At 49.3% G+C, this 22,163-nt stretch overlaps 7 protein-coding genes across 7 annotated transcripts; 1 reads left to right on the top strand and 6 right to left on the bottom strand.

Moving 5' to 3' along the window:
- Positions 1–573: 573 nt before the first annotated feature.
- N7525_001053 (Ras GTPase activating protein IRA2) lies at positions 574–3,112 on the bottom strand (the record flags this gene model as incomplete). Its single annotated transcript, XM_002558315.2, has 4 exons — positions 574–741; positions 805–2,653; positions 2,715–2,848; positions 2,899–3,112. 4 exons carry the CDS (start codon positions 3,110–3,112, stop codon positions 581–583), a joined length of 2,358 nt encoding a protein of 785 aa, XP_002558361.1. The 3' UTR covers positions 574–580.
- Positions 3,113–7,256: 4,144 nt separating this feature from the next.
- N7525_001052 (exosome nuclease subunit RRP6) lies at positions 7,257–9,527 on the bottom strand (the record flags this gene model as incomplete). Its single annotated transcript, XM_002558316.2, has 1 exon — positions 7,257–9,527. One exon carries the CDS (start codon positions 9,525–9,527, stop codon positions 7,257–7,259), a length of 2,271 nt encoding a protein of 756 aa, XP_002558362.1.
- A 302-nt stretch (positions 9,528–9,829) lies between these two features.
- Positions 9,830–10,276, top strand: N7525_001051 (uncharacterized protein; the record flags this gene model as incomplete). The annotated part of the gene is made up of 4 exons (XM_061211744.1): positions 9,830–9,870; positions 9,930–9,967; positions 10,024–10,094; positions 10,181–10,276. The coding sequence occupies 4 exons, from the start codon at positions 9,830–9,832 to the stop codon at positions 10,274–10,276; spliced, it is 246 nt and encodes an 81-aa protein (XP_061070970.1).
- Positions 10,277–10,596: 320 nt separating this feature from the next.
- On the bottom strand, positions 10,597–12,887 carry N7525_001050 (phosphatidylinositol N-acetylglucosaminyltransferase; the record flags this gene model as incomplete). The annotated part of the gene is made up of 3 exons (XM_061211743.1): positions 10,597–10,941; positions 10,998–12,683; positions 12,753–12,887. The coding sequence occupies 3 exons, from the start codon at positions 12,885–12,887 to the stop codon at positions 10,597–10,599; spliced, it is 2,166 nt and encodes a 721-aa protein (XP_061070969.1).
- A 942-nt stretch (positions 12,888–13,829) lies between these two features.
- On the bottom strand, positions 13,830–16,737 carry N7525_001049 (mismatch repair ATPase MSH2; the record flags this gene model as incomplete). Its single annotated transcript, XM_002558317.2, has 2 exons — positions 13,830–16,637; positions 16,714–16,737. 2 exons carry the CDS (start codon positions 16,735–16,737, stop codon positions 13,830–13,832), a joined length of 2,832 nt encoding a protein of 943 aa, XP_002558363.1.
- A 538-nt stretch (positions 16,738–17,275) lies between these two features.
- On the bottom strand, positions 17,276–18,730 carry N7525_001048 (DNA replication factor Cdt1 C-terminal domain-containing protein; the record flags this gene model as incomplete). The annotated part of the gene is made up of 1 exon (XM_002558318.1): positions 17,276–18,730. One exon carries the CDS (start codon positions 18,728–18,730, stop codon positions 17,276–17,278), a length of 1,455 nt encoding a protein of 484 aa, XP_002558364.1.
- A 2,162-nt stretch (positions 18,731–20,892) lies between these two features.
- On the bottom strand, positions 20,893–21,744 carry N7525_001047 (uncharacterized protein; the record flags this gene model as incomplete). Its single annotated transcript, XM_061211742.1, has 1 exon — positions 20,893–21,744. The coding sequence occupies one exon, from the start codon at positions 21,742–21,744 to the stop codon at positions 20,893–20,895; it is 852 nt and encodes a 283-aa protein (XP_061070968.1).
- Positions 21,745–22,163: the final 419 nt, after the last annotated feature.

The following is a 22,163-nucleotide window of genomic DNA, read 5'->3' as shown; positions in this document are numbered from 1 at the left end:
TATACACAGCGCATGAAGACCGAAGAGGCCTGGGCGGTGATGAAAAAACACAAAGGCATGTCAGGGGATTATAGGACTCGGGGCCCCAATGAAACTGGGAGAAATAACAGAACAAAACAAATGGCAACAACTATGCGCTGGGTATAGACATTGAAAGGACGAGGAGAGATAATAGGAAAAGACAACCATAGCAGGAAAGACGGGCAAAAGGACGCAAAAAGGATATACCAAAAATCACAGGATCATCGACATCCCCCGTACCAGCGGGGAGAGGGCCCTGATCATTCTCCATTAAGAGTATGTGCATCGGCAACATTCACAATGGGCATTCGCCCGAACTGCATGGGTTGATTTCAGTTGCTGCATAGAGCAATCATCCGATCCATTATTTGGGATGGAAAAAAACATGGCATATATTGGCGTCCATCATCATCGCAAGATTAAGCGCCTACGGCACGGTCGATCATCAGATAGAAAAGAGGACCTGAGCGGCAGAGCAAATAGGGGCAGTTGTTGAACCTCTGCTCGAGCTCATCATTCATCAAAGGGAGACTTTGGGGAGCTGGGGCATATAGCACCCTTACCACCCCTTCTTTCGTGCAAATCGTTTGTTCAGGAGTGCAAGCACCTTGGTGACGTTGAACTGAACATACTCCAGGTCGAGGTCCTCAAGATTGTCCTTTTGCATCTCCAGGAGATCGTCCAGCTTGAGATCAAGCTCCAGTAATCCACGGGCTCGTCCTAGATAGTACGTTAGTAATGATGTTTCCTTTTTCCCCTGAAGAATTAAATCTGTGAACTCACCCTTATAGTGTAGACTGATGACGAAGGTCCCTGGCAAGGGACTTTTGAACATAAAGTAGATGTTCGCCCGTCGGTTCTCTGGCACATTGCTGCGTCGGATGACACCCTCCTTCTCCAGCTGCTGATGGGTGAACTTGTACGGGCCAAGTTCCTGGTTCTTCGGCGTCTTGCCACCGCGGGTTTTACCCTCGGACTGACTACGCACGTTGTGGAGGTAAGACTTGTATGTCTCCAGTTGACCGACCAAGTAAGCATTGTGGTCGCGAATAGTCGCGAATACTTCCTCGAGCTTCCGCGTCTCATCCAGAACTTTCTCCTTGAGGGAGCCCAGGTGCACCAGCTCTTGCTCCACTTCGTCACGCAGCAAACTGAACTCGTCAGAGCGGTCAATCACGCCCATGTCCTGCAGTTGGCTAAGGAGTTCCATAGTTCGAATGCCCTTGCGCACCATCACGGCATCGTTTTTCAAGGTTGCTGCAGCCTCGGCAATGCGGTCGAGGCGTAGAGGCCGGCGTGCAACTGAGGTGTTCTGGGGTAGGGATCGCAGGATTTGGACAAACGTTGACTTGGCCTCCATGAAGAAGACTTCTTCCTGGGTGATGTCGAGAGCGGCTGTCAAATCATCGAGAGCCGTCTCCCATTTGCTGAACAAAGGCACGGTGATGGTGCGATTCTCCTTGCGAGGAACTTGAGGAGGAGCGCCACCCAACTCTTGGAGAAGCACAGATAGGTGTGAATATTGATCTTGGGCAAGCGAGGCACTGTGCTTCTCTAGAAGACCGTGCATGACGTACATCTCATTGAGAGTGATCTGGAGCTCAAGGTCCCGTTTGGACAAGGCCACATAGTTGTCCATTTCAAGACTCTCGTAGAAATCCTGGACTTCACACAGATCAAGAAGGAACTTGTTGACGCGTTCCTTGTTCTGCTGGATGAAGGGCTGTAGGCTGGCCATGTAAGGTTCCTTGGCGTAGGAAGGTTTGTTCGCCAGATTCTGAATCATCTTGGCGATCAGCGTCAGGGTACGGCGAGGCTTGTCCGTGGGCGTGGCATCAATCAGCATGTAAGAGCGAGGAGTAACGATTGCCGGGTTGATGAAGCGCAGGAAGAAGAACCCGCCAATAAGAGTACAGATGGTTTGGTCCTGGGCATCGGGATACTTTCTGCGCGACAGACTGCGAATCTGCTTACAGATCCATCTAATACCATACGGAGCCTCGTCTACCGAGTCAATGATGGTTGTGATGAATCCGTTCGCGATATCCGTCAACATCTTCAAACGTGGTGCAATGATGGCTTGGACCTGCGCATTTTCAGCAGCATCTTCGGCAGTCACAGACCGGGCTAAGTAATCCGGAAGAGAGCCGGTTTCTTCTTCGATCTGCTTAATCATGCTTTCATAAACCTTCAAGGGGTTGATCTCCAGATCCACCTCCCTCAACTCAATCAGAGCGTTGATCTGGTCTGCTAGCACCTGCTTCAAATAACTTTGGCCGGGACCACGGCGTGTGTAGGTGGTCATCATGCGAGAAACCGGGGTATTTTGGCGCAACAAGGACGAGTATTCCGGGGTGTTATCGAACTGGTAGGTGAGGACGGACTGGAACATAGTAAGCAGAAGATGCTCTTCGCGACTCTCGTACTGGTTTCCGTAGATGGTGAACATGACGGTCTGGAGGAGGGAATCGATCTCGGCCATAGAGACCAATCGGCAGAGGTGGGCGATATGGCGGGGCTCTGATTGCAGGAGGAACAGAAGATTGCCGTACTTCTGGGTTCGTTCATCGTTTGGGAAGAACCCTTCCTGTGGGTCTGCGGTATCGTCAAGATGGCTGGCGACCTCATTTTGCTAAACGGAAAGATAACAGGTTAACGAATGTGTCGATTTCCGCCGTCCATAGGATCCTCACTTCTTCCAACGCCATTCGATTCTGGATGAGCAATGCGATCCGTGAGTCCAGGTATCGCACATCCTTTTCTAACACGAAGTTCTTTTTCGATTGCGACGAAATCCTCGACTTCAAATCCCGCAGGTGCTTTTGTGCTGTCGGAGGATTAGCGCGACCATTGGGGATAAGCCCGAATTAGACATACCTCGTGCCAAGTCATCAGAAATCTCCAAGTCTCGATCCTTGGCGGACATTGACAGGTACAAGGCCGTGACCGACATCCGCTTGGATTGGCGGAGCGACCGAGTATCGTGCGACGACATTGTGTTCTGTCGTGCCACGGGCTGAAACGAAGAGGAAGAGGAGGAAGATGCTCGTGATTGTCTGGATGCAGGTTGTAGCATCGTCGCAACGGACATTGTGGGATTTGAGAGTGACGAGCAGTCGCCAGAGTTGGGCACTGCGATGACAATGTAGGGAGTCAAGGGAAAAGCAGAAACATCCGTACCGAGGAGGTGTACTCCGTAGTCTTTCACTGAGTTTACCACGGTACGTGTGGCGAATCAGTGTAGAAAGAGAAGAATCATTCAAGTGAAGAGAGAGGGGGGGGGGGAATAAGGGTCAAAGTAAAGAGGGGAGATTATTTATTTCGTTAGTTCGTTGTTAGGGCGGTTCTGGGGAACAATGATGTGGTGGTCCTTTTTTTTTTCCTTTTTTTCTTTTTTTAATAATTTAATTTTCAGCTTTATCTTTTTTATTTTATTTGATTTATTTCCTTTCTTGTTTTACGGAGTACTATTTTACTATTTTACTATTTTTTTTTTTTACTTTTCTTTTTAAACAGTACAATATCCTTATATATATAAAAGAAAAGGAAAGAAAAGAAAATTAGGAATGATACGTATCTTGTTATGCAAGGAGCCTTTTTACCCCTGGCCCAATGCACTTCGCCACTATTAGGAACACCCTCCTTCCTGGATATTATGGACTGAATCTTCCAAGGTTCCAAGATTGATCAACATCCTTGTCTTCGTAAGGATTTGGCCAATGCGCGCTAGCTCCAAGTCCTCGGACTGTGCACTATATTTACTCGTACATATAAGAAAACGTCTTGACGTCAGATCTCTTTTCTTCTTAATTTTCTTAGCTGAGAAAAGGAACGAAAGAACAAGATGAAAATAAACAAATAAAAAAATAAAAAATAAAAAAATAAAAAAGAACATCAAAAACACAAACAAATAAAAACGTATTATGGAGTACGGAAAGGTGACACGGTTTCATCTCTGCAGGGGGGGTAGGGCTAATCGGTACCTGCGTCTATATTGTAAAAAGACTTGGACCGTTCAGGCTAAGCCCACGAGACCTCCATGTGGATGTCTCGGGAATGTTACTTTGTATACATATATCGTATTATCAATCGGAAAACCATGGTTGTATATGAATATGGATACAATGCGTTGACTCGACACAATAACCTGGTTTCAGGTTGATTCGGATTTGGGTACGGAGTAGTTAATCAAAAGGTGATTTCCCATACCAACATTTGTACTCCGTACTCGGTAAGTGCATATGTACATACTCGAGGTTTGCCTTATCAATTAATTACATTCGGTACTTATGTACATATTTAGTATATTGTACTGCTTCCAAGGGTCATACCACTTTAAGTACATATGTAGGAGTACAAATATAGTACATAAATATGGATTGTCTCAGACTATAAGTCTCCTCGGCTACATCCGACACGTTTGTACGTATGTCTGTTGTAGTTTTGTATTCCAAGGTTTCCTATTAAGTTAATATTTTATATTCTGGTACCTGGGTATCTCCCATAGATATGTCCCGGATTGAACCAGTGGGTTGGGCTTGCAGTACCAGTGGACTGGAAAAGACCAAACTTTGAGTCTTTCAAGGTTTCAAGTTGCCTTTTTCCCATATTACTGTTACCTGGATAATATCCCAGAACTTCCATACTTATTATCAATATACACATATTATCATTAATATCAATGTCCTCTGAAAGCAAACTATGCGGGGGTGCACTGAACCCACTTTGCTTTTTTTCCCCTTGACACAGACGTTATAAGTTCAAAAGGTAGACAGTGCATTCCTGGTCTATGCTTTTTGCTTCAGGGGTAAATGGAGAAAAGTGGAGTTGGTGGGGTGAGACAAGTTCGATTCTCTCCGCGAACTTCCCCTTATCAATGCATGTAGTATGCGCAGTATGCATAGTACGCACATGCAGAAGTAGACATGCATTTTAAGATTACAGATCATGGGCTTCATGGCTTCATGGCTTCATGACTTCATGACGACTCGAAATATCATCATCCGGCCGATCATTCACACGGGCCAATATGCATCCCATCCCGTTGTGAAACGCGCCAAAGCTCTGTAGATCACTTGCCAACCCCTGATATGTATCAAGACCCATACCTCCATTCATAGTCACTTGCATAAAATCCAACCGTAATCTCCTCCATCTAATTAAATTTGCGTGGGGCTTCCCTTTCTTCGCTATTATGAGGGTGCTCAAAGTCAGGCAGAACGAGTGATAATATCATGTGATATAACCTTCTGGGTACAATATCGACTTCCCCGCTTGTGGACGGCAGACTGCCGATCACTTTGAATATCGTCATCCATGATGTCGATACTACAGAGTCGGTCACTTACGTGAAATGTCTATTTCTTTACTGGCTCAACGGGTGACAGCCTAGGTAGGCAGTGTCAGAATGGTTCAGTTACCCAAGCCGGCTTCATCAACATGCTAAATAACGTCCTTGATCATTGCACCGGCCCCACTTACCGTTAAGGCAAGAGTATCTGGACCAACGATCTCATCAACGAGTGATCCTCTAGCACTTGGACATTACGATATCTATGCTCCTGATGGCGGTTGGTGCTGTGATGATAGGAGCAAAATACTCGGTTTTTGTGAATCCAGATGCAAATAATTTTACCTAATTTATGCGTGAACTACGGGTTTTTTTGCCAATATATATGTAGGAGGGGTATAAGATTATTCCTTTCTTACCTGACCATTCCAGGTGGATGGGAGATTATTGACACCGTGTGTCGAGACCCTACCGACCCTGATCGGGTTTCAGATGAGCTACTTCGCTGGCACTTTCGACAGTGTGTTCTACATGCTTAAGGAGATACTTGAGGGCCCTCTTCCGGTTGAACGGTTCGAATTGGAGCCTTCTTATAGACTCCGAGTGTGGGAATAGTAGGATGAACATGAGGACATGATGTATTAATGTGTATGGCTAACCAAAAGATACCCACTATGGCCACCTTCGATTGCGGTACCATGGGATTGACGACTTCGCTATTTTTCGAATATCTGCGTGTGAGCACCGCAGAGAAATCCGGTTAATACTCCGAGGATCTTGTCATGAAGATGTATGTGATAAGAAGCGAAGCGATTGACCTAGAATAGCACTAGAGGTTCTTCGATCGATGGGATGTATTAACGAGGCCAAATAAAGAGGGTCCACTGCATTTTCCTCTCGTCTGTCAAGAAACCACGGCTACCACATTGGTTGACACCAGTTTGAAGGAACAACGGGTCAAACACACTGAGGCCATGTGGTTGGGGCTGAAAAACGGTGTAGCTTCCTGACTAGAGAAATGTGGATCCGAGTATTCTACTGAGCAAAGAGCGAGGCCTGAGCACTAAATCGGAAAGGGAAAGCCAAGAAGAGAGCAGAGGACATGCACGGATGTACGGAGTATATATGGAGCCACTAGACATATTTAGCTAAGGATAAAATACTAGACATCCACCAGTTTGAGCAATCCGATCTCTAATTCGCTAATTTGATAGGAATTCTTCCGCTGATGCCGGAATCCATGTGCATCAGCTGCTATCATAGCGATATAGTAGGGATCGGCAATGTCCTTATGGCGGAGTCTATACGACCATATAATTATGTTTAATTCATCATTTTACTCTCCGAACCCATTAAAGTGGACATGATCGTCGCACCATTATACCTCTTTGGGGCCCGTTGAAGAAGATCCCTTGAAGAGTACCCCGTACAACATACAGAGTGTAAAGCACAGAGTACCGACGTTGTTTGCGATTGAACTCGTTTCTTTTCTTTTTATAGCGGGGAATCGTCAATGCGGAGGGATGATCTATGGATGTCGTCTTCAGACTCTTACCCCATAGTACAGCATAGACCTTGTGGGCTCACTGAGACACTGTCTCATTTTTATTATTGCGGCTTGGGACCTCAATGAAATCCAAGACAGAACCTTGACCCCCCGTGGACATCAATGTTTCTTTTGATAACCGAGTAGAAATAGAATTTAAATAAATGAAAAATGAAAAATGAAAATAAAAACTTCAATCTAATCTACGAGAATTTGCACACTTATATCTCATTGCCGAGAAGAACCTGATATTCTATACATGTACAATACAACAAGTAGAATCCCAGAGCCTTCAACTGACGCACGGGTATCGCTATGCTAACTAAACAATAACAGGAAAGAAGAAAACCAACCAGAACCCCATTCGTAAATGCTTTTTCTTGACTCCGGACCAGCCGTCTATTGGCGGAACGTAAGAGACTTGCCGGGAGTTTCCCGCTTGATCTTCCGCGCGCCTGAGGGGGCTTCCATCGCTTTGGTGTACGGGTTGAAAGCCTTTTTGCGAGGGTGGGCAACTGTGGCAGCAGACGGTGCGTTGAGGACAGCGTCCGCGGTGCCATAGTCGAAGGGAGCCTCGCTCTCGGGCTGGGACTCGGATTTCGCTTTCGCTTTCTTCGCCTTCTTCTCCTTGCGAGACTTCTTGCTTTTCTTTTGCGTGGCGTCGGGGTCGTTGCTTATGTCGTCGAGGTCGGCTGGGATGGAGAGGGCTTGCTCTGGATTGTTGACTGGGGTGACCTTTCGTTTGCGGGGACCGCCGAGGTCTTTGACAGTAAAGTACTTCTTCTCTTCTGGCTCCCGGGGAGCAGGAGCAGGAGTGGATGTGGGGGCTGGAGCGGGTTGTTTTGCGGTGCCAAGGTGGTCACGGGCTTCAGAGACCGTCGTCGGCATGGGTGGCAGAGGGAGAGAAAGGCGTAGAGCTTCAGCGCCGGCGGCAAGCGCATATGCTGGAGGAGTGGGTGATTCTTTGGCTTCCAAGACGTTGCCCCAGAATTGGGACGTTTCGTAGCGTTCAGCAATGGGGAAATTGACAGCTTCCGTGACGGCAGCCTCTAGAGCCTTTGTGAGATGTTTCGGTGGCGCCATATCGCGCCATTCCGGACCATCAATACCGGCAACCTTGGCTTTCTTGATAACCTCCAGAAGATCGTGTGATCGTTCCTTCGTGATGGGAGTCATGGGTGATAGGGTTCGGAATAGAGAGCCCATATCAAGCGGCATAACGGTGGCAAGCTTGAAGAGCATATGCTTGGGGAAAACGCACTGCCAACCCTCGTCCTCAGCGCGCGCTACTTCATCGCGCCATTGGTGAACAGCCTTGAAGACTGCAAATTGCTCCTTGGAAAGGTTGGCCGAATGGCGCCACAACAGATCGTACCAGCCTCCAGGGCCGTATCCATTGACGGCATCGTAAACAGGACGTTCATAGCGTTGCAGGGCCTCATGTTTAGACCGCTCGTTAACGTAATCGATGTGGCTCGCATCTTCAGTGGAGTTGTCGATCAGATCGTTTCGTAGGCGGTCGTAAATGTAAAGAAGATAATGCGTATCTGATCGTGCGTAGTCGAACATGGCCGGTGGAAGTGGACGAGCCCGCCAATCGGCTGTCTGATACCGCTTATCAGCTTCGAAGTTGACGAACTTGCTCAAGAGGAACTTCAAGCTTCGCTTTGGGAAGCCCAATGCAGATGCAGCGTGGAAAGTATCGAACATCCCAACCACATACAGGCCCAAGTCACGTTGCAGCCAGATGATATCCATAGTGGAGCCATGCAGAACCTTCAGGATCTTCGGATCCGCAAAAACTTCGTTCAACATCTGCAAATCTTCTCTCCAGGGTTGCAAGGTATCCACAACCCAATCCTTGTCCCGGGTGCTGATTTGCATCAAAGAGACAAGACCATGGTAGGAGTGCACGTCGTGATGCTCCAGATCGATTGCAATTTCCTTCGCTTGCTTGAGTTCCTTCAGCATTTGCCTAACTCCATCCAAAGTATCGACGAAAGTAGCCGTAGTGCTCTCAAACGGCAGATACTCAACCGGAGGGGAGACCTGATAAACCGAATTCGGGTACTCCGAAGCAAGAATCTCCGCCTCGTAAGGGTGAGGATAGCCAATCGCACCCTCCATCTGTTTCGTTTTCAAGCACTTCTCCAACGGCACAATCGCGTGAGGCTTAGACTCGAGAAGAGGCTTGAATGGGCCCATATCAGTGTTATCCGGTTTGCGTTGGAACAACAATTGCGGCTTGGGGATCTTGGAGGGGCCATAGTCGTAGATAGTCGGGAAGTTGGGCGCTTTCTTGATCGGAGCCTGTTCTTCCTGCGAGGGGCTGAGCTTCTTAATCACGCCGGTGAATTCATCCAAGCAGGCATCGGCCTTTTCCAAGAGCGAGTCAATCACATCCACAACCCCACGCCAATTGTCCTCGACGGAATCCTCATCGCTAAGGGTTGGTCCTGTCACATCGGTGCCGGCGGTGGCAGCTTTGATAACGGCGGAGGTCAGGGCAATGATGCGCGTGCTTTGTTCATCAAGCGACTCGGAAAACTCTGCGCTAGAGGTGCGATGGAAGTTCAGGTCTTCCGATGAGAGCTGTCCGACAGTTCGAGTCACCTGCACCAAAGCGGAGGTTAACTTGTCCTGGAACGGGGCAAATTCTGCAGAGTCCATGATGGCTAGCAGAGCTCCAGTTCACTGGATCTGGCGAAAGGAAGAATTAGGAAAAGAAACGCGGAATAGCAGTGTCATGAAGATCCAAGGTCCCGGAAAAAAAAGTCGCGGCGAGAAAATGATAATGGAGAAATGGTAGGCCCGCCCTGACCGCCTTCCTAGAGTGGCGATATTTGTATGAACTTCCGCCGATGCTCCAGTCGTCACCGCATCCTTTCCTCTCATTCCTCTAAAATACTCAAATTTCGACTAGCAAGAAGAGTACAAGCGGGGTATTATCATATTCTTCTATTCATTCCAATATGGCAGCTTCTATCGCCCCCGAATGTAACGATATCAAAGAGTGAGTTTTAGTGAACATAGATTCTTCGCGCTAAAACAAAGGCTAATATATCTACGCAGGAAATATGACACTTGCTTTCTCAAGTGGTATAGCGAGAGTATGCATTTATGCCTTCCACTACGGCCTAAATGGCAGCATCTAATCCCGTAACAGAATATCTGCGTGGAAACACCTCATCCAATGACTGCGAAGCATTATTTAAGAACTACAAGGGGTGCTTGAACGTGAGTCCTGCCTTGTGCTATGCTAAATATCTCTATACATCCCGAATCGTGCAATATGTCTGACAGAGGTATCGTAATGCTTGCAGAAAGTTCTCAAAGAACGGGGCATTGACGCCATGGTGGATGATGCCCGAAAGAGCGGCAGCAGTGAGACAGATGCAGAGTTTCTCAAGAAATCTTGAAGAGTGGACACTCGGCTCCTCTATAAATCCTTTCTCCTCACCGAGGATTGTGGGAGCAGTCTGACTCTGACGCCATTTGTTCTTTTCAGCGATACCATGCATTCTCCATGTATACTATGTAATCTCGTGGACAGGAGTTCAACGGTGTGGCCTTTTGGAGATCGTTATAGCATCTCCACTTAACTAAATATACGGATATCTCTATTCTGCTCCAGGAGTGTCTTTATCCATCCTACATTATTCTGGCTAGGTAATATTAAGAATATTATCTTCGGATAAGAACATTATTGGCATTATGTACAAGAGGAGTTGAGTTGGTGTCAGCGATGGCCCCGTCTCCGAAGATCACCCTGACCAAAGTTCGCCGGGACCTTGGCTACTGGGTTACTCAAGGATCCAATGCCTCCACCCATAGAGCCAGAGCCACCGCTTCCACCACTGCCTTTCTTGGGTTGAGTGAGCAATGTCCACACCTCTACCATACCAGCACGGCGGGCAGGTAGCATGCTGTACTGCATGCTATAGAGGTTGCGACGGTGGATGGGTGGCACAAAGCGGCCGGTCATAAGGCAGAAGATAACGCGGGGCGCGAGGTAGTGTTTCCGGAGCCGGTGGCCCAGCTGGAAGTACTGGTCGAACATTGCACGCAGGGGGAGGGGAATAGACTGGAACTTGCGTTAGCTTTTCTGAGCCGATGTTTTGGTTAAATACGGAGACATACCTCGAGGTGGATGTAAGAAACCAGCGCAGCCGAGTCGGTTTCTGTTGGGCTCTTGTCTGGTTCACTTCGAAGCTCGAATCGGATACCTCCTGGTAGCCGTCGCGAGTCTTTCACGCGGAGCATCAACGCGAAGAGCGGGAAATGATTCAAGAATGCAAGGCAGGTGTCAAGCGCTGCCTTCATTGAAATAATTAACATTCGAGCCGAGGCAAAGGTCAGGTAGAATACCACAACCGTAGGCAGTAGGAAGAATAAAACTGTGAAGAGGATAGTGCCAAGGAGGAGTTGGTCGAGGTCATAGTCACATGAATCGATTCGGTTGCGGAGGACGTTGCGTTTCTTTCCACGGAAAAGATGGAAGAGGGAAATGATAATAGTGAGTTGCCAGTTGAAGATGCGAGCGGAGGCAATGTAGAACGAGTAAATGTGTACCGTCAGGATCGAGAGAAGGTCCGAGAAGAGAGCAATGGGCATGCTGGCTCCTGCAAAGCTTGAACATCCAACAATATATATGACAGCAGGAAGGTAAGGTTGAAGGTTGGCAATGCAAGCTGCCCAGTTTTCAATGACCCACAGAAACAAGTCACCGAGGAAGGCTGCAAGCTCATTGTTGAGTTTCAAGCCGGCTGGCCAGTCCATTAGCCACGAAATGGTGCGCTGTAACCCCTCCACTGTCCAGCCAGTCAAGACAGTGTTAATTTGTGAAGCGACCCAGTTCGCGTTATCAATAATGTAGGACCCCAACGCAATTCCGATGATCACATCGTTGGCGACAAGCCACAAACTGTTATAGAACCGAATATAGTCCGGATGACTGGTCGTGACACTCTCCCAGTTATCCTTTCTTTGCCGAAGTTTGACATATTGAATCGGCCAGTAGCAGAACTGCTGCAACCTTATGTCGACCTGTTGGGCTGTCGCTGAGATATCCTTGAGAGCAGCAGCATCAGGCCGAGCACGCCACTCGAGAACACGCAAGACAATTTCCGCAACAGATCGGTGACATACAAGCCCGACGACAAAGATGCGGGTGACGACGGGCCAAATCCATTGCCAGAAAACGTGGGCAATGCAAAGGACAATAAACCCCCATAAGGTTGTCGCTGATTCCACAACACGTTCTCCAACGCTCATACTTCTCTTCGCACGGATTCCAATCAAATGGCTGTTTTTGTGCATGAGCTGCCCCATCTCATAGGCACAGTTGACTTGGTTGATAATCAGCGGGAGGGCTTGCTCCTTCTGCGATGGGATATGCTTGACGACCGTATGAAGCTTGAGCTTCTCAACTAACAGCTTGGGCCGAGCTTTGTCCCCCTCTTCCTCCGATTCTACCTTATCTGATGACGGGCCCCATATTTCTGTCTTCGTCGCTTTATCACCCAAGGCCAGTGAAATCGGATCGAGCGACATATATTCCATGCGTGTTGGGTGCGGGCGGTGGTACATGATAACCTGGACAGACAGATTTGCCTCTGGTGGGCAGAAGATGCGAGGAGCTTTCGAGGATGAGTTCGTAGTCACGTCAAGATGGGCAGGGTTGAAAGAAGTCGGAGGCTCGCGAGAGTTGATCGAGCCGAGGACATGCATCTGGGAGCGCCCACATAGAGTGAAGATGCGCACAATCGGGTGAGGGCTGTTTCGAAAGAGAATGCCCGCCCGGAGAGCATTGTCAACATTCCGAGACTACATATCCAACCAAGAGAACAATCAGCTTATGTCGAACAAGCAGACAAGGCAATTGCAACCACCTACCTCAACATCTTCCAGCACCGTGAGCACGAACAAATCAAGCTCCGAGTTCCGCCATCCGACAATCACACCCGGGGACGACGATCGTGGGAGGTCATATGGCCAAAATACCCTCAACAGTCCATCGCTCATGAGCATATTGTCATCCTCCACCTGAGTCTCAGAAGGAACCTCGACGGCGCAACTGTTCGCGCGCGGAGACGCCGAGATTCACGTGGCGCGGATGCTATATATCCCACAAAGCCGTCAGCAAATACTCCTAAGCCAGCACCAAGCACTTTATCTTTCGATCGCTGCTCGAAGCTTTGGTTGTTCCAGTGTTGCTCACCAATTGGCCCTCCTTAGCCGCCAGATGATTGATCGGTAGGACGAGGAGGAAAAAGAAGACGGAGAGAAACAGAAACCCTTTCGCCGTTCGTGTCTACAAGGCAAGTTAGCGACGTTGCAAATATGACGTGCGCTGGCGCCAAGCTGATGAAGTCGCAGGCGGAGGGGGAGCCAAGGACCGATGGCCGATGGAAGACATACCACGACACCGTGATCCCAAGCGAAGATGGCCAATTCGTATAGACGGGTAACAAGGTCCCACCTGGCGGTAATATAGCCCGCGACGAAGATCCCAAGGGTGAGGACGGAAAAGGGGTGCATGAATCGAGGTGGTTCAGGCCGTCCGCGATGAAGTTGCGCGCATAGCTGGATGAGGCGGTCGAGGGTGGTTTAGAGGCACAGCGATAGCACAAGTCTAGGATTGGAAGTTATTATGTAAATGTAAGCCTCAAAGGAACGAATTAAAGACGATAAAAGGAATGACCACTTGGATTTTGGAATAAAGTTGCTTCGTCACTATCCCGCGTCGATCATCTAGACCGACCTACACGTGACTGGCTATATATTAACGGAGTATACGTCGACAACCTGGTGGCTACCTACTATAAGAGGACTATAAGGAGAACCCAGAAAAGATTGTGGCAGAAAATAGAATTCTAGTTCATCTTAACATACAGAAGATGAGTATACAATAAATGCCTTTTCAAACCCATGCCTTCCATGAACGCCAAATCCCATGAATAGCTCACATCCTTATAGAGCCGTGATACCCTGGAACACCTTATTTGCTTGTAATTTTTCATCGGCCTGAGCTAGATCACGCATGACCTGTCGCTTCTGCTCCGCCGTCATATCTTTGCCCTCAGTTGCCGTCTTCCATTTCAACAGCATTCCCTTGAGGAGCGCATTGCCCTCCTCCACCTCTTCCTGGGAGTATTTGTCAAGCGAGGGCGCTGAAGGCTGTGCCTGTCCATCTTCAGTTGTCGCCGACGTGAAGTCTTCAAGCTCCTCAGCCTTCTGACGGGCCATGTTGACAACCTTATCCGGAAAGCGCACGAGCTCGGCGACATGAATACCGAAAGACTGATCACAAATTCCTGGCTCCACACGGTAGAGAAGAGTGACTTGGCGCTTTTTCTTTTCCTCAGTTTCGGATTCACTCTCGCCCTCGTTGCCGTTTCCAATGAACGCCACGACGTGCAGATTCTTGACGGCTTTTGGATACCGGTCTGCCAATGCAGTGAGCTCGTGGAAGTGAGTTGCGAACAAGCCAAAGCAGCGGATCTCCGTGACAATGTGTTCTGAGATGGCCCAGGCCAGGCCAAAGCCGTCATATGTGCTAGTTCCGCGGCCGAGTTCGTCGATGATAATCAAGGACTCCGAGGTGGCGGACTTGAGGATGTTGGACGTTTCAAGCATTTCCGCCATGAATGTCGATACACCCTTGAGTTGCGAGTCGCTGGCACCAACTCGAGCAAGAATGCAGTCGAAAATGGTCAGCTCGGCCTCGGTACAGGGGACGAAGCAGCCGGTCTGTGCCATGAGTGCAATCACACCAATTTGTCGGATGTATGTAGATTTGCCGCCCATGTTGGGACCAGTGATGATGAGGAAAGATGATTCATCGCGAATCAAGGAAACATCATTCGTAATGAAAGAGATATCGTCCTGCATCTCCATGCAAGGATGCCGAGCTTCCTTCAGAACGGTGTTTCCTGTTCCGCGGGGGTGCATCTTTGGGCGAACATATCCCGAAGGTGCATGCATCGAAGCATGGGCAAAGCTCACAATGACATCAAGGTGTGCCAGTACACCGGCAAGTTGCTCCAACACTGGGCAATACGAAGCGGCAACGTTGACGACCTCGTTAACCAGACCGGTCTGGGTTCGGTTGTAGTTCGAGGACAGTTGATCATGCTCTCGGCGGAGGGACTGCATGTTGGCCGTGGTGAAGTATACGCCGTTCTTCTGCGTCGAGCACTCCTGATACTCTCTCTTATTGCGAATGCAGCCCGCCTCATTTCGGGTGAGACGGAAGCACCAGCCGTGCACACGGTGATTCTCCATAAAGAGCTTTTTCTCCATGTCTTGGTGCAAATCCTTTGAGACTCGTTGGTGTTCCATATCCATGTCATATCGTAGCTTATCCAGCTTCTTTCTGATAACTCGCAAGCTATCGTCGAACTCGGGTTTGATGATAAATTCGTGGTTCTCCAGAGCAGCAAGATCCACCGTCGTTTCAACCATCTCCTCGAGCATGGCCAAGCTGTCAGAATAACCTCGGAGCTTAGATGTGTATTCTGCCTCCAGAGGGGTCTGGTACTGCTCGTCCATCACATCACTCAGCGCGCTCACAAACCCAGGTAGACGAATGGAAACCTGGTATGCCCGGACAACATCTTCCAAGTTGGCCTGCTTCCGCTGGAAACGTTTAGCCAACCGGTAAAGATCCGGAATGGCACGCAAATGCTCCTCCTGCATAGTCTGACGCAGCTCAGTGTTAACAACAAATGCCTCTACCAGCTGCTGTCGTTGCTCGATTGCAGCGAGATCCATCAGGGGCTGCTTCAACCATTGGGCCAACAAACGACTCCCCACAGGCGTCTTGCAGTGATTCAGCAACCCGAACAAGCTCATACTCTTAGCTCCATCCCGCGGACCAGGCATAAGGTTCAGCGCCCGGAGCGCCGAGGCATCAAGCTTCATATACTGTGACAGATCATGCTGGTAGAGCTGGTACTGGCCGAAGTTCGTAGGATCAGTCAAGACATTAAGATACTTGATCAGCGCGGACGCAGCCCCCATAGCGAGTTTCAGCTCTGTCTGAGGCAGCGTACCGGCTGACCGCTCATCTCTCAACAATCTCGTAAGGTCCTGCTCGATATCCTTAACACCAAAGTCGGCAACAGGCCGCTCAGAGATGGCAATCCCACAGCTATCCGCGATAGCCCGGATCTTGGCCAGTTCGACGTCCTTGCGAGCCACATCCATGGTCACAAGACACTCCTTCACGCCGAGCTGGATAACCAATGACTCGAAATTGGAGTAGATATCGTTATCGAGGAATTCACTCACGCCCAGCTCGCGCACGCTTGCATCAGCAAAGCAAACGCCGACATTCCGGGCCTCCGCTGCGCGAGCGGAGATCTTCACGGCGAGAATAATAGGCGCCGAATCCATGGACAGCGCGCCCACGCTGCCGAGCTCTTCTTCCACGTCTTGCAGGTTACCGGGACTGGCTTGCTTCGCCAGCTTCCAGTTGCTCTTGCCCGAGCCGGCTGAGGCGAAAATCTCGATGCGCTTGTTCAGTCGGAAGAGGGCTTCGCGGAGGAAGTTTCGGAAGACTGTGACGCTCATCGTGACGGAGGGGAGGCCGCCGGTTTCGCTGCGGCCTAGGTTGCGTAGCACGGATGTTGTTTTGTAGACGGTTCGTGCGATGAATTCTGCATCGGCACCGTGCGAGGAGTACCAGTCGCCTCGATCAAATACGCGGATGGTTTCATTATTATCGGCTGTAGGGAGGCTACGGTAGAAGCCAATAAAGCCGACTTCGTCGTCGACCTGTGTCCATTCAGGGTTTGAGTTAGTGGATGCTGTAATGGTGGGGTTAGAGAATATTCGATATCTCAATCCATACCTTCAAGTCAGGTCGGGAAGACATGGTGTCGGTTGATGTAAAAGGAAAAGCAGCAAAGGACAATGCAAATGCTGGTATCAAGGTGGTTTGGAACAATTCGACGCGCCTCATGTGGTCCGTGCACGCGTCGCGCGTTAAGTGGGTGTGATCTATCTACTCCGTACCCCAGGGTGTAATTTGTAGAGGTCTCTTCACGAATCAATTTGGCCGGTTAATCCACAGGTTATACGTAGAAAAGTATTTCTAGCTTGTATACTTTTTACCCACTTTTCATGTTTCTAGCTATAAACTAAGAAGGGGAGAAGACATTGTACCAAGAACGTTAGACATGGCGAGGTCATATAATCGTTTGACTTTCTTGTGTATTATGTTTGGGTGTCCGAGGACCTAATTGCTAAGTACTACCTAAGGTAGTTGGTAATGCTAAAAGACATATGATAAAGTACAGGGTATCGAGCGCTGATGCAAGACCGCGAGCAGACCGGCTCCGCGAATGCGTGGTATCCAACAAAGAAAAAAAGCAAAAGAAACCAAAAAAAAAAAAAAAACCAAAAAGCGTAATTCACAAGAGAGGAGTCTGCACACAAGATGCAGACTTCTCCCACTCAGCCTTCAACTGGGCGGCTCTCGCCCCGATGTCCTTGGCGGAAACATCTTTGCAAGACTTCAACACAACGGATTTCATCTGGCCAACAGTAACCATACTGATCCATTCACCAGCCACCTTCGTATCTGACAGAATCTCAAGACACATCTCCACCTCCTCACGGGGAATCTCACTGCGGACCGAGTCACGGACATGCTCGACCATCACATCGAGCTTGAAGGGCTTGCGTTGGGCTGCAAGCATGGCTTTGATGCCATTGCCGACATACCCAGCAGGACGCAACAGGGCCAGAATGCCGGCTACCTCCTCCACTCGATCGGCGGCTGCACGGCGCACGAGTTCTTTCTTAGCAGGCGGGGGAGGCAGCTTGGACTGGCGCAGCTCCTTATTCTTAATGCGATCCAGCAAGCCCTGGCGGCGGCTGGTTGTTGCCGTCCGCTGCAGGGGAGTCGTCTCTGCTGACTCTGAGCGCGTTCTCTCAGCCTTTAAGAGAAGCAGACCGCCCTTCAGATCCTGGAGTCGTTGTTGGCCTTTCTGGAAAACGGTGAAAGGGGTGAGCGACTCGTGAATTGTGGAGAGACCGAGAGACTCGATGAACAGAGTTGCTTGGTCTTCCTCATTGGCATTCCGAAGGGCATCTGGGGCCTTTTCCCACAGCAAGTCCAAGGTTTCTTCGAAAGAGTCTTGCAAGGCTGGAGGATGCACGTTGACCTGCACGGTGCGCTCCATGCAGATTTTGCCGAGTCCATAATTTGCCAGACGATATGAAACGTGGCTCGCTTTCGAACTCTGTTCCCAGACCCACACAAGACGCTGCAAGTCCTTCAGCTGCACCTTGCGCTTATTCCAGAGGCGGGTCACGCTGCCAAGGAATTCTCGGAGGTCCGCAGGAGTATTTGCGCCGTTGTGTGCCATGTGAATGGAGAAAGCCTGAACAAAGGAGGAGTGAAGGTTCAGAATATCATTGAAGAATGCAGGGCGCTCGATAGCTGGGGTTTCCTCGTGCACTGGGATAACCTTCTCGAAGTTCAGGGTTCGTTGCTTCGAAGGTGTCGCGGGTGTCGAGGGCGCGTTCTTGACAGGGGCAGCCCGTCGACTTGGGGTCCGACTCGGGGTCTTCGCGGGCGAAGTTTTCTTGGGCGAGACATAGTGGCCACTGCGTGGTGAGGAAACGGATAATTCATCTAGTCGCAAAGTTTTCGAGGGTGTGCCTTCCTCCTCAATTGGCGCCTGTCTGTTTCCGTTGTCGAAGTTTTCGAGCTCCTGCAGTTTACGTTTCTTGGAAGGCGAGACCGGAAGGGATGCTGTCTTCTTTGCAGGTAGTTGCGGAGTAACGCCGGCTTTGGTTGCCCGAGTAAAGGCTTGGATGGCTGGCTGGGCAACGCAGCTTGACCGGGAGGTGCGCGGCATCGCGACTGCTTTGAAAAAAATTTTGCCGGCCGAGGGAGAATAAATGAAGAAAGGGCGATGGATACAACTGTATTATAATAGACAAGGGTAAGAGATACCGAGATATTAGAGTGAACAAGATGTGGGAAAGTGCAAAAAAATGGAAAGTGGAAAGTGGGAGGAGATGTCAGAGAAGGTACAAAGGAGAGACGCGTTCGAGGGCGCGTTGGAAGACCCACACTAGCCTTTTCGGGTTAAATGGAAACGCGTGAGCCCGAACTATACGAACTTCAATTCAAGTATGGAATACAGGGAGCCTCGTTTGGAAAAGGGGATAGAAGTCTTTGATATAATAAATTCTAGAAAAAGATCGAGCATAAAATATAAAAGAGCTCCAAGTCCAGGCATATTCGTCACTACGGTGACACTCCGGCATTGGAATGTCACTGTGTCTAAGCTCAGCGCCTGGACATTTCTCCGGGCGCATGAGATGTCCGATGCTAATTAGTGTACGGCAGAGCACCAATTCCAAATCGGCCTTTCCTATCGAGGACTGAATGACAATAGTCAGTTTCAAGTCGCCCCTTGGACAGACCAGCCAGTACCAGGCGTATTGAAATACTCGGCATACACAGTCATCCTGGAAATCGGCTTGACCAAACACAATGAGTAACTCTTTTCTGGCCCACCGCTAAGGCCTTAGCGCGCATATATTATTGAGCAAGCCGCATTTGGATGAAGGGCAACAATAAAATGCTTTAGTATGGTCCTGCAACTTGCCTCGTTAAGTTATGTCTTATCCTTTGACCGATAAACGACAAGCCTCAATGCCCACTGTACTATATGACAGCATAATACTACGGCTCTCGGTTTGATGCGGTTTGTTCAACAGTCCATCCGCGCTAAGGCCTGCGTTAAATGGACTCACTTATATCAGTATCGCTTGATTGCTCAGCATGCTATTACCCAAACCAACTGTCTGAAATAAGTTAGATCACTTTTATCTGATATTAATATATAAAGGCAAGAACGTCAGGATATTTAACAAAGAAACTTCATGTCTATTCCTGTATCGATTCCGGGCTCTCATATATGAATTCTGACCAAGTATTTCGTTTGGTTACGTTCGCAATAGCATCCGTAACCTATGGGATACGCCTTGGTATATAGCTTCTTTCTATTAGAGATTTGAGCCTTCAAACAATCGTTGAGAAGCCACTTATCTCTAGCTAGGTCGCTATTGGTGGCGTCATATTGCTGAGAATGATTACGTCTTTGCTTCTGCGAACGTGAGAAGCAAAAGCCAACGGGTGGTAAGGAGTTAAGTCACTTGAAATTATCCCGTCTAACCTTTAAAAATATATTGGGGTTGTATTGGCCGATAATCCAGCATGAGTCCGGCGGCGTGCTCCTTCTTCTTATTCTAAACGAGGTAAGGGGGTTAAAACAGAGGAAGAATGTCGCTTACCTTGCCAGTATCTAATATAATATTCGCGATCTTCTTCATATGGGGGAGGGGGGGGGGGGGGGGGGGCGGTTGACCATTCTTTTGCTTTCCATTTTTCTTTCCGTGAGTATCAACTGACTTCGGCTATATACTTGCTTGACTGACTAGCGCCAAGGAGCATCGAACAGCTATATTTGTTGTACTTGTGTCCTATGCTTTGGCTGGCCTCGCTTTCATTCACGCCCAAATGATACGAGCCTGGATCGTGTGCATGAGACCATGGAGGATGCAGTCAAATTACCTCGGATTTTTTCTATAACTATTCTTCTCTCAATTCTGCGCGGCATCAAAAGGCCCTGTGGGTGGTGTCAATTGGCTCAATTTGGCTGGTTGTTATCTTGTTGGGCCTAACAATCCTTGCTTGTATACAGACCCAAAAAACTAAAGGCCCTTTCCAGCAGACACACACGCTTTATACGACATGTCAGGGAGCTCCCGGACGCCGAGCAGCTGGATCCGCTGCAGACGGCCATGGGAGAAGACCACTAGTCAGCTGGACATTCGGCTTATCACGGGGGCAAAGCAAAAGCGGCACAAGTCTTCCTGGCCTGGCGGCAACAGTAGGGCCCGCTAGACCCGTTCATCCACTCTGACAGCTCCCTGGTCACCTCTCCAGCCAGAGCAGCAGGGGCGGACTGGGCCCTATGCTAGGCCTAGAGAAAGCCTTAGAGTTCTTTCAAGCCAGGTAGCCTGAAAGCTCGCTGCTCAACCAGTTTTGCACATACTGAAGCGACAGTTCATCACACTCGATTGATGACTGTTTAAATTCCTGCTTCCAAAAGAAGGGCCCCCTCCATCCGCCCACAACACCACCTTTTTTAACGTTCTCCCCAATGGGAGCGCAGGAGTCCAGATCAATGAGCATAGCATTACTGCTGCTGTCAAACATGATGTTGCATGCGGAGATGTCATTATGCGCGTAGCCCAGAGAGTGCAGATGTCTGACGGCAGACTGAATGCTGTTTATACAGCGTTCTCGTTCCTCGGCCGGGAAGTGGGCTGGCCCAAGTTGCCGGGCCTTGCTGACGCGATCCGCCAGGGTCCCGACGTACTTGGGAAAAGCGAGGCTGACGATGCGCCCCCCGCGCACCACACAGCCAAGATAGCTGCCTAGGTTGACGTGAGGGTGCGCGAGAAACCTCTGGTTGGCCCAGGCCTCAGCCAGCATCAGCTGGGCGACGTCATCCTTTCCACTGTAGATGCTAATGTTTGGCTGCTTTAGAAAGTAGTCCTGCGTGGAGGTCCGGGGCTCGAACTGGGTGATGCCCACTTCGAAGACAGGGTAAATGTCATGGTCTGGGATACGGCTCATGGACCTCAGCAGGCGCTCAAACTCGGCGTCTGCCAGATCATCATACACCCCAACCCTCCAATCTCTGCTTTCCTCCGGTGGCAGGGTGCCAATGTAAGCCTCGTATCCATCGTAAGCTGTAAGCCTGCGGCCTTTCCTCTCCCACGGCTGGGGATCGCCGGATATTGAGGGCTGCGAGCGTTGGCTCCATGCCTCTTTGACTCGCACCGTTCGCATTGATCGCTACTCGAGGTTGACTGTGCCGATGGCTGGTAGGAGTGCCAAAAGGACAGGCTTGGAAAACCGTGCTAGTGCAAGAATGTAGGAGGAAACATTTCAGGGTTCAATTATTGTTAATATCAAGAAAGACCTTGGCAATGGGCTGACGTGGCATTGGGTTCAACACACAAAGCATGAATAGCCACACCAATGAGAGATCTTGGAACAAAATCAAAATGCGACATCGTATTAACCCTGTACAGCCGGGCGATGGGCTGACGTGGCATTGCATTCGACACGAAGCATGAGAGTTGAATACCCCAATGCAAAATTCCCGTGAACCTCGGTTTCCTTTAAATACTCTTCAATGAGCCCATTCTCTTTCTTCATTTGTCGCAATACGTTCAACTTCCCTTGAACCTTCTTAACCCTATCGA

Source organism: Penicillium rubens (assembly GCF_028828025.1).
Source record: "Penicillium rubens strain IBT 27055 chromosome Unknown utg000001l_segment0_segment0, whole genome shotgun sequence".
Lineage (NCBI taxonomy): Eukaryota > Fungi > Ascomycota > Eurotiomycetes > Eurotiales > Aspergillaceae > Penicillium > Penicillium rubens.
Note: the sequence above shows the minus strand (reverse complement) of the source record. Positions and strands in the feature narration are given on the sequence as shown.